We start from the raw sequence: 11386 nt of genomic DNA, 5'->3' as shown, positions 1-11386 counted from the left end.
CGTAGGTCTGTTCTCCTCTATAAAAAAACACCTTCGGCGCCCCTCCCCCCCCCCCCCTTAAGGGAAACGAAGCAAAGTTTAGGCTTTGTAATTTGGTCGATATAGTCTCTTATCACCACTTTAGGGGTTACTGTACTGCCTTCGCCCTACAAAACCGTACAAGAATAGGATAAATGACGTAGTGTTATGACTTATCGTGGCTTACGCATGCGTGGGCCATCAAAGAACTGGATGTGGCGTGGCTGAATGCAGAAGTTTAACCCCGACCAATTTTGCTCCCTTCTTTTATGTGCATGTTATAAACCGTCTGTCTTGTTGTTACCTTTCAACAAAACAAAAACAAACAAAAAAATCTATACAAAAAGCACACAAAGAACCAAATGCTTTCTAGTCAAGATAGTGATTGGGCAATTGTGATTATTTACTGTGCTGCATATTTTTCCTCCGTTGAATTTGAGCCGATAACGGCGATAAAATCAATCGTCCTTGAGACACTACGTGTTAGCGTTACGAGCGTTTGGCATCTTAATTGCAATTTCAATCATACTGCCACAGGGAATTGATATAAAGACATAAAGACTTTGTAAGCTTTCATCGCAAAAAAAAAAAAAAAAAAAAAAAAAAAAATGGGAGAATTAGAATATCAGGTATGTTTTCTGTACCGCGTCTGTATTGTTTTCTGTTTGATTGATTGTCGGAGATCCGATGGTCATAACCACAAATTCTAGTTTGATATGCATGTGAAAACTGAAAATAATATTGAACCTAAATGGAATGTTCTATTATGGAAAACCTCATCTTTTTATAAAGCCTTTGCCACCAGTGTGTAAGGCGATATTGATCTGCCCGTCATCCACCTGTTTATGTACGTAATTATGACAATTTGACATTGGAGATGTTATAACGAACCCACGAGCTTAAAAGCTAAGTTCCTTTTAGGCCATAAGTGGAAAAGATTCGGACTCAAACCGTTTACAGTCTCACTCCGCACTAAGTGAGACTTGCATCAAATCATTTTACATCGCTGTGTAGGGCCTGGGTGAAGCAGTCTGAATAAGCAATATTTCGAGAAAACTAAAGCTAAAAGTAGAGTTGTGAGCGAAAGAAGAAATAAGAATTTACTTAAATGCTAAAATATGCGAGAATTGTTCATTAGTAGGTTTATAATTGAAGGCCTCGCAGACGTTTGATGACGTTAGGAAAAGAAATAGCAATGATTATCACATCCTTGAGTCCGTCTTAATTTTTCGTTTTCTCCTTTTCCTCTATATCCTTGACCTGATAATTCTCGTTTTGCCGACATTAAAATGAAATATTTTATTTCCTTCTAATACCAATAGAATAAGATTTAAAATCCGTATTTTATATCCTTCAATTGCTATCTGCTGTCAACTTAGTTAATTTGTGGTCTTTAAAAATGTCTATATTCGTAATAACGCCAATTAAATAGTTTGAGGAGTAAATCTTAAAAAAGGTTTTTACGTTTCAAATTGTCAAAGGAAAAATATAATTTTTTGGTCTTTCATTTAGGGGTACAAAAAGAAGGGAAATATATTGTGATAAGAGAATTTCCCCTGGTAGAAATGATAAAATATTCATCCAAAAATGTGCTCAACCTCATGACAGTTTGTCATGCAAACTAGGAAATTCAGCCCAGTTTTCAATAAGGACACCTATTGAGTTGAACACTCTTTGTTTTGTTTTAATCCTCATTCATTACACATCTCTCATTTGCGATTTTGTTAACACAAATACGCCAGTCTGCGCCTAAACTATGGGTCAATTAGAATTTTAAAAAATACCGGAAAAAAACAGTAGTGCGACTCATTGACTTGTCATTTGCTATTTCATATTAAGAAAATAGCAAGTTTGAAAACTATTTTGTTGGTGAGGAATTTTATTGGAAAAAAGTAGCTAGGGTGAGAAAATTTTCGTTTCCTCTACAACGAACACAATGAAAAAAAAACGTCCACCTGCTATTTTCCATGACACTTTTGGGTATGAGAAATAATTATTCTTGTCATGTCTTGCTATTGTCTCAATTTATAAAGTAAATACGGACCCAGCTAGTCAATTTAGAGCCAACAAACCTAAGGAATAATGTGTTGGAAACTCACACCTAGTTTGGTCTCTGCTCTATTCCTTGTTCGCTCAAGGTCGAAGGTATCTCTGTGTCTAACGTCTACCAATAGCCATTGAAAAAAAAAATTAATACCTTCATCACTATTTCACGAGACGGTGATCTCAACAATGCCGAATTCATATCTGAAAGTTAGAAAGGGAACTCTAGTCAAAATGATCCGGATAACGGTTTTTCTTGCACTAATGGTTGGTGAGTACGAAAAAGTAAAATGGTAACCTTTATATATGTAAACTTTTAAAAAAGTCGATATGTTAAGTGGGCTATTGGTTCTATGTTGTACTTTCAATTTCGCTTGTTTTTCGACGGAGCCCTTTAAAGCTCTATTAGACGCTCTTTAAAGGAAAAGTACGGTATAGAAAATTTTAATTCTAGTGAAAGAACTCTTCCTTAGGAATCCGAAAATAATTCCCGTTTTGTCCAGTTCGGAACGGAACCCACACAAATGCAATTGAAACAAACAAATTCCAATTCGCCAAGCACTGAGACGTCATTTGTGGTAAAATTGATATCCTAAGCTAACAATGTTCGACAACGGGAGACTTCCTGACGCTCTCCATGTAACACGAGGCTCTATTTATATATATATATATAAAACAAACTTGGAATAGGAGACCTCCTAAATTAAATTTTCCCAAGGTAGGTCATGTGGTAATTCTCCAAAGTACTCTTACTTTCAATTTTATCTTGTTCACTTCCATATTTAGTCATAATTTTCAAAAGCAAAAGAGTGAATTTCCTTGGTCTAGAAGCTATTAAGGTCTATTTACAATTTAATCAAAACTATAACAAAATTCTCGAACGTGATTGGTTATCATGAGCCCGATTTGAGCACTAATAGGACAGTGTACGCGTCATGCTTGTAATTGGACGGTGTAATAGGACGGTTTACGCGTCATGCCTGTGTAAGTGGACAGAACGCGTCATATCCGCGCGCTATTGTCTCGCATTTCCCCGAGTTAACTAATGTTTTTTTTTCTTTTGTTGTTTTTTTTTTCTAATATAAAAACGTATATCCGATGTCTAGTTTCTTTCTCGAACAATTTTTTATAGTTTTGATTAATTGGTAACAGGACTTTGTGTCGTCCAATTCTGTCTGCAATCATACTCGTAATTAACAAATCGGACTCCCGCTTCGTGGTCGTCCGATCTTCTTAATCAGTTGTATGATTACAGAACGAATTGGACTCCACTCATCATTACCATTTTTTTTTTGTTTTTGTTTTTTTCTCCGGTTTGCATCAGACTAGCTTGCAAACAACTTTGTATAATTTCCGTTGAAATTTACGCACTGAACCCAAGGATACCAAAGGGTATGCCCAACGATACTTGAAACAGGCTATCGCATGGATATGTATTTCTGTGCTCTTTTTAGTGACTATCGCATCGTCTTTATCGAGCAAGTAACTGAAATGAATAATGGAAATTGTGACAGTCACCAACGAATGTTCTGCTCTCTAGTAATAATCTAACAGGAAATTTAAGCTGAAAAAGAAATGTTTAAGTCGTCATTGAGAGTTAGGTACAGTCAGGTATTTTCTCTCAAATTTAATCCATGTTTGTTTTTCAGGTCATAGTAACCAGTGCTCCAGAAAACACGCAGAAATGAAACTTCCGAGGATAAAAGACAACTGTCCGCGGGTTGATGACATAACTAAGGAGCCTCCGTTAAAAATCAAATGCCGCAGAGGGAATTGTACTGAGTGGTGCGAAACCTTCGGTGATTGTCTCCAGCAATCCTTTGAGTGGCGGAAAAAATGCGCACAAAAGTTTAAAAAACTGTATAGGGGACATCGCCGGACAAAGATCAAGGTGAATGCCAGAGGAAACCAGTCATCATATAACATTGGCGTGAAATTTTGTGGATGGAAGGGTCGTTATCAAGTTTACAAGTTATCTGATAGCGCATCGCAAGAAAATGGTATGTATAAGGTTCCTTTTGTTTTAAACATGAGATCATTCCTCATTAAGAATTTCATTAATTTGTTTATTGATAAATCCATCCGGCCGTCCGATCTCTCGATCGCTCCTTCGCTTTTTCGATCCCAGTCAGTCATCTATCAATCTCGTGTTTTCCTTAATCATCAGTTTACCTTTTAATTAATTTATTATTATTTTTTTATTCCCCCCTTGTTTATTCAAATTACTAAACCATTTTTCGGGATTATGATGAGTGCTACATATACGTCCTTTCTACATAGGTGATCTGCAAGAAGGTGAAAACTTACGCAAAGAGGTACTCTATTTATGTTTTTGAAAAAACATGTATATCGCTTTTAATTTTTCGGGTAAGAATTTAGTTCTCGCTTCTTGATATGCCTGCACAGATTACGTCACTTTTCATCGTGAAACTCCTTTATGCAGAACTGTCTGCATCCCCACAATTGACATGAAAAGGACGTTGCTGTGTTTATAACACAGAGGCAATGCGAATGTTGATATTAACGCACACGCAGACCGTAATAGATATGATGGATGATAAAAAAACATCATGGGATCTATTTACAAATAGAGAAGCCATGAGTTTGCTCTTTTCTGTTGTAACGCATGCAGGAAGCAGTAAGGCACGAGAAGTGATCTCCTATCCCCCTCTCCCCCCCCCTTCCTCCCTCCAATATACTTGCTACAATAAGCCAATCAGAATCCTTGTCAGAAAGGTTCAAACAGTCTGATTGGTTGGACAAGGTGTCATAAATGTCAAACCATCAAAATTCATAAAATATCAAAGTTCTGCAATAGATCACAACCTGGAATAATTTAGGCGGCTGATGTAATTTCTGATGCTTGCTTCACTGCGATGACCGGAGACTGCCTTGACGATCTAGCCGCGATGGACCTCAGCATGATCGCTTTCGCTCTGGCACCGGCTTGATTTGTATGAATTTTAACAGTTATGCCAGTTTGGCTATATTTCTCACAATTCCGTTTGTTTTGTTTTTCAACACGAAACTTAAACTAGATGCGAACTTTTGTGTGATAAGGTTTATAATTCCCTTTTTAAAATTAAACCATTTTACCGTTTTTTGAGGATTTGCTCAGCTCTTTGAAGTCCGTTGCCCTTTTTAAAATTAAACCATTTTACTGTTTTTTTAGTACTTGCTCAGCTCTTTGAAGTCCGTCACTGAGTATTATTCCGATGAGATACGCAACAAAAGTGAAGATAAGAAGGAAAAGATAGAGGAAATGTTTTTTGAATTGACCACGTTGGAAACATCCTTGCTGGAAACTGCACAACTCAAATTCAATCACACAACAAGCGAATTTAATATGAGCAGCATTTATGCAGGTAAGGCATTTTTTTTAATATAATAAGTATGTTGAACGTCACTGTCGTTCCGATTCAAGGGCAGGCCATGAAGAGATGTCCATTACATGAAATAGCCTCGCAATAACATTTAAGGACAACATAATTATACTAAGCATGAATAAACTAGTTCTTACTGTTCTATCTGTTTCGATTAAAACCTGATAATTTTGTTTTCTCTTAAAAGGCTTAGGTAACCTTTTTCCCCTATCAAGTCAAACTGATCATTTTTATTGTTGATATTACTAATTGTTATTATTGATATCATTTTTACACCTTTCCGTTAGATGTTCTGGTCAGGAAAACTTTCTACCAAAATGAAAGCCACCACTTTCGTCTGGAAGAACCTAACGGGGAAAATTTCCTGAGCATTCCATCGGGAAACTTGGACAATGGTTAAAAAACTTTATTTAAATATTTCGTGTTCCAATATTATTTACTTGTAGATGTATTTAGCTATGTTTTCATTTTAATTTTGTTAGTAGATATAGCGAAATTCACGAAATCATTTCATCTTTATCGTTTTCTCAGGTTCAGTAGTACTTGGAATGATATACAAAGACCTCCATCAATTATTCATCACTAACCAGACAGAGAACAGTACTCTGAACAATTCCAGGTCACCCGGCAATTATAACTATACGTTTATTTTCCATCTTTGTATGCACAAAGACTGATAAATTTTCTTCAGACTAGAAACTGAAGAGTTTTTTACGTTAGACAATTTATATCTATTTCTCTTCTGTATACTTGAAACGGTGCATTTGAAGTTTAGTGATTCTTACTTTCATCGCTCTGAAATAGGGAAGTCACCTCCATTATTATGGCTGCCACAATAACTCCTCCACCCAAGAAACTTCAGGAAAATATAACTTTGACGTTCAAAAACATTAAGGTAACGAGACTTACGCTGTTCTTTCCTGCCGATTTTGTTATACCCTGTCATTTCTGGTTGAGCAATCTGAAATGAAATTCGCCTATTTTCAGTATGGATGTATTGTTTACGAATTCTAATTTCGCTAGATTTCGATTTATGGTGCAAATTGTGTTTCATTGTTTAATTTATTATTGTTTCATTATTTTAGAATTCAAATAACAACAAAAAGTGTATGTTCTGGAACATGTTGGATGATAGGTAAATATCATTCGAATGTCCCTCTTTTTTTTTTCTTTTTTTTTTTCTTTTTTTCTACTCAACTCTAATCATGAGGCTAGCGTTGGGCTAATTAAGTGGGAATAATGTACGATTCATGCTTACCGGCGTCGTCTCAGGTTGATGCGGACACTTATATCTAAATTAAGTCAAGTCGCGAAAATTATCCATTTAGCTAAATTGTGTTGCCATTTGTTCAAATTTTTTTCACGTAAAGCTCTCCATGCGTGAAGGGCAAAATTTTGAGAACTAGTGAATACATGCAAGTTCTCACAGGAATCATCGTCTAACAAACGGATTTTCACACTTTGATAAGTTACATTCATTAAAAGATATGGGGTTCCGTTCGCATGTCTTGTGCACTAAAATCTCATTAGATCGATAAATTATCTATCTTACGTTTCAGTTCCATTGGCTGGTCAGGAGAAGGGTGCTATGTCAAATCTACTGATGCATACCAAACAGAGTGCACCTGCAATCATTTGACTCATTTTGCTGTTCTTCTGGACACATCTTCTGGAACAGAGACTGCCGATATATCGGCGGTAAGTGTCACCACAACGCCTGCAACTCCCCTGTACGATAGTATTTGCTGGTACATTCAAACAGATACCTATTGATTTAACATTTTAGTTCTTAAGGTAGAATAAAACTTGGTTAAGTCGATGTATTAAGATTTGTAAGTCTTTTAAAGTATTGTTTTCATTTATATTTTCACCCATAAAGAATGATGAAAAGAACTTGGAAATTCTCACATACATCGGGCTGACCCTCTCTGTAATTGGGATCTCATTGACGATAATCAGCTATGTTACTCTCACGTGAGTTAAGTAGTTAGAAATTAGAAATTTGTGTTAGTCAAAAAAGTGGACAATTGATCGCAAAAATGTTTCCAAGTATGCTGGGTTCTGTCAAAGGACAGACACGAGTGATACTCAGACCGTACTAACCGTCCTTTGCTCCTTGTTTCCTCATTTCTTTGAGTTTCATGATGACGAGAAGACCTGGAGCCATCTACTGTATTCCTCGAAAAAAAAAATAATGATACGAAAAAAAAAAAGGGGGGGGGGGAACCCGTATCACTAACAATATCCTAGCCCTAGCTTCTTAAAAAGAAAGAAAGAGTTATATTTATAAAATAAAGGGAAAAAACAATCACCTACATCGTAAATAACGAATGTCTCTTTTATTTCTTTTTAATGTTTTTTTTCTTTTCTTCTCTGGTCTATTTTTTTTTCTCGTTTTTCTTTGCGTGCCAGAGACATGAGACGACCTTTATCCCAGATTCGAGTGAGTCTCGTCGCTTCTCTTGGAGCAGGACAAATCATGTTTCTTGCCGGGATTAGAGCGACTGGGAACAAGGCAAGAATTCCGTGGAAATTGAAGTTTTTACAGTCCAAAACTGGGCAGTTTTAAATATTTCGGTTTTTTTTCTTTTTTTTACATTTTTACTTTTGTCGAAAATTAGTTTTCTTGTACTTCAGTTAAAAACGGGGTTTATTATGAGCTGTGCTTCCTCTAAATCTTTCTTTTCGATCGGTCAGTCTCCAAAAAGAGTCAGGACGACAGCATTATCAATATTTACGAAGCAAATCAATCATGTGTCATTGTATATATCATTCAGGCAGATTGCAAAAATCCGTTTTCGTTTTCTATTTTCTCCAGGGAAGTTGCGTTACAGTGGCGGCCCTTATGCAGTACTTTTTGATGGCCGCCTTCTGCTGGATGCTGGTCGAGGGAATCTACCTCTACCTGTTTATTGTAAAGGTCTACAACGTTGGCAACAAGTTAAGAATGTGCCATGGAATTTCATGGGGTAAGGTACTCTATGGCTATTAAAATATTTAAACACTTTTATTACCATACTTTTATGTTGATCTAGTAACCTATGTCCCAGAAGTCCAACTAATTTTAGAAACAGTTCCTTCGAATTCAAGAATACGCTGCAAGGAACATACTCTATCACTTATATTGCGCAGTACATTCCTATATAGCTCTGACTAGGGGGTTCAAAAGGTAAATATCTAATGTGGAAAGGTAAATTATGCCCTTGACAGGTGAGAATAAGTTTCAAATCTGATTTTTGTTTCAATTCTGTAGGCCTTCCCGCGCTCGTCGTTGCCATATCACTGAGTATTGCAGCTGGAAAAGATGGGATCGGAAGTTTTTTGGCTAATAAATAGTTAGGAGAGTTTCATTGTACTGATCTAATGTCATCACACTCAAGTTTCCAGGAACTGATGTAACACAAGTATTTTAGAAAACGAACAACGAACTTGTTACAGCTGAAAAAAATGCACGTATAATTAAAAAAAAATGATCCTTTTTCGTTTTTTTTTTTTTTATGTACCGGCTTATTGTTATTGTGTTTTAAGATGGAAGACAAAAGTTCTGAGCCTTAAGATCGGTTTTGAATCGGATTGTTTAGGTTGTAATTATGGATTCCATCAGTCTATATTCTGTAGAAAAGGCATTCAATGTGTGGAAAGTCCATATTGGTATTTCAAGTAATCATTTACAATCACATCATCTATTTATAGCTTAACCTGTTTTTGTTTTGTTTTGTGTTTTCATTAAAGCTGCTGGATGTCTTTTGCCAATGGTCTGATCTGGATATTTATAGTATTTGTCGTGCTGATTGAATTTGTAAGTGAAAATAACCAGGATAATCATTATCGAAACTAAGAAAAACTTTCAAGGGGTTCACATGGGTCTATTTTCTTCTTTAAGTTTAACATTCTGATCCTCGGGCGGGTTATCAAGGAGATGGTGACTATGCAACAAGAGAAGGACAAACGTAGCGAACAAATAAGGTATGGTCTTCTCCATAGAAGGAAATCCGGCTTCCGGAATGTTGGGTCTTGGAATCAGCTCCTTCTCTAGAAAACAACAATCTGGGATCCAACCTTTTCAAAAATCTACCGAGTAAGAGTCCGAAGTCCGAAAAGGAACAATGAGAAACCATCTTGATAGAATTTCTACCTAATAGAGCTTTTTCATCACAAATCACATCATCAAAAGTCCCTTATTTTGCTCTTTTTTTGTTATTGTTGTTGTTTTTTATTTGTTTTGTTTTATCCAGACTTGGTGTGAAGGCATGCATAGTTATGATTCCTCTGCTGGGAATCTCGTGGTTATTTGGGTTATTGGCACCCTTACACAAAGCTTTCGCCTACATCTTCACGATTCTCAACTCTTCACAGGTGAGATGTAGATAAATGTCTGTGGAGATCAAAAGACGTTATATTCTGTCAGATGCACAGTCCCGGGAACCTTGGGATGGTGTTATGTTGAACTCATTACTTTGCCAACTCAATGGTTTAAAAACTGTGTAAATCTCGTGAAAATCATAATCAAATCATCATCGTCATGATTTAAAAAAAAAAACTTCTCACATCCCATTAATTCAACAGGGTTTCGTGATCTTTCTTCTTCACTGCGTGAGGAACAGCGAGGTCAGTGATTTATCGCTTAAAATTGCATCACAAGGTCCGGCCTTACATCGGTTTTTGAAATTACAGTGGAGACTAGGAAGTTCTATTTAATTTAAATGTCATTTCAAAGAAATTAAGCCCTAGTTCAAAGGGCTCGTGCATAAAAACAGACTAACTGGAAAGCAAAAGCAACAGGACAAACGGAAGAACTATAGGACCAAAATTATCATTGTACTCACATGTTCTCTAGGGTATGGAGCTCCACAAGTGCGCAGGAGCTCCGCTGTTAAACAAATTTTCGTGGCTGAGGATGAGGGTGGGGGAAGAAAGAAGAAAGGACATGGATTCCAGATCAAGAGTCAGAATATAAATTTAATGTTGATTATATTTCCTAGAGATAGAAAATAAAAAGAAATTATACGACATTTTTTACATTTTATGTCGATACACGTGCAGATTAACTCCAGGTGGCTGAATGACGTCTAATTTAGTTGTGACTTGTGAGAATTGGCTGTTGTTGAAAGCCTGTACATCATAAAGTCAAGGAAAAAAGAGTACGACTTACAAACTCCTTGAATGCAAAAATTTGGCTAATTTAACTTGCAATTTACAGGTAAGAGCTCGTTTGAGAAGAAGGATTCAGGCCATCTTTCCAGCAATGGATGTTGGAACTAGCACTAAACGAACATCCGTAATGCCCTCAGAAGTAAATGAGGATTCCACAGCCATTGCTGCGCCGAGAAAAATAAAGGTTCACCCACTGAGTGACGGCGAAAAAACTAAAAGAGTCTCGAACAAAACCTCTATGTAGTTGCCGATATGTTACATTGTACATAACAACTATAACTTCGTAGTGCGGTATATACAAGCAAGGTATTGTAAGTAAGGAATCCGTCAGCTAATTATTTAATATAATATCAGAATAGAACTCTGACATAAAGGCCACGAAAAAAAAAAAAAAAACCAAAACAAAACAAAACGATAGTCAGGGAAGTAAGTAAGTCGCTCTCTCTAGTGACGAGAGTCCTAATTTGTTTCAAGTTTTTTCAGCTGCTAATACTAAACCTTAAGTTGGTTTGTTAGTGCATTGTCTGTGATTTGAGACCAGAGCCCGGTTTCTATACAAGAAACTATTGAACGTTGAGGTTTTGATCTGCTATTTGTAGATGCATATGCATTTTGAATTAATTTCTGCTAACTCATGATTACCAAACGTAAAGCATTTCATGTTCTTAGAAAGTTAATTTAATTGATGAATCCATGGTATGACATTTGCATCTGCTTTTAAAAAGATGGAAACGGCCAACATTTAAAGCTTGTAATTAAAGCTCTCAGTGGAGATTGAGACCATATTA

General features: G+C 36.3%; 1 protein-coding gene and 1 pseudogene across 2 annotated transcripts in view; one reads left to right on the top strand and one right to left on the bottom strand.

Moving 5' to 3' along the window:
• LOC149051612 (uncharacterized) overlaps positions 1-11386 on the bottom strand; it is a 418635-nt pseudogene that overhangs the window by 232743 nt on the left and 174506 nt on the right. The window lies entirely within an intron of this gene.
• Positions 2032-11383, top strand: LOC149051633 (adhesion G protein-coupled receptor D1-like). The gene is made up of 18 exons (XM_089186634.1): positions 2032-2332; positions 3711-4061; positions 4342-4376; positions 5234-5426; positions 5732-5839; positions 5976-6063; positions 6249-6339; positions 6530-6579; positions 7004-7142; positions 7324-7418; positions 7857-7959; positions 8263-8413; positions 8698-8779; positions 9177-9243; positions 9328-9410; positions 9680-9800; positions 10011-10052; positions 10645-11383. Exons 1-18 carry the CDS (start codon positions 2251-2253, stop codon positions 10840-10842), a joined length of 2079 nt encoding a protein of 692 aa, XP_089042760.1. The 5' UTR covers positions 2032-2250; the 3' UTR covers positions 10843-11383.

The sequence above is a fragment of the Pocillopora damicornis genome, chromosome 1 (genome assembly GCF_964200805.1).
Source record: "Pocillopora damicornis chromosome 1, jaPocDami1.2, whole genome shotgun sequence".
Lineage (NCBI taxonomy): Eukaryota > Metazoa > Cnidaria > Anthozoa > Scleractinia > Pocilloporidae > Pocillopora > Pocillopora damicornis.
Note: the sequence above shows the minus strand (reverse complement) of the source record. Positions and strands in the feature narration are given on the sequence as shown.

Excerpts from the sequence above, each read along its gene's own strand:
- LOC149051633 (XM_089186634.1), top strand. The coding sequence starts at position 2,251 with ATGCCGAATTCATATCTGAAAGTTAGAAAGGGAACTCTAGTCAAAATG. Across the intron at positions 4,377-5,233 it reads GTGAAAACTTACGCAAAGAG|TACTTGCTCAGCTCTTTGAA; the intron begins GTACTCTATTTA and ends CTGTTTTTTTAG. Across the intron at positions 8,780-9,176 it reads AGTTTTTTGGCTAATAAATA|CTGCTGGATGTCTTTTGCCA; the intron begins GTTAGGAGAGTT and ends TTTTCATTAAAG.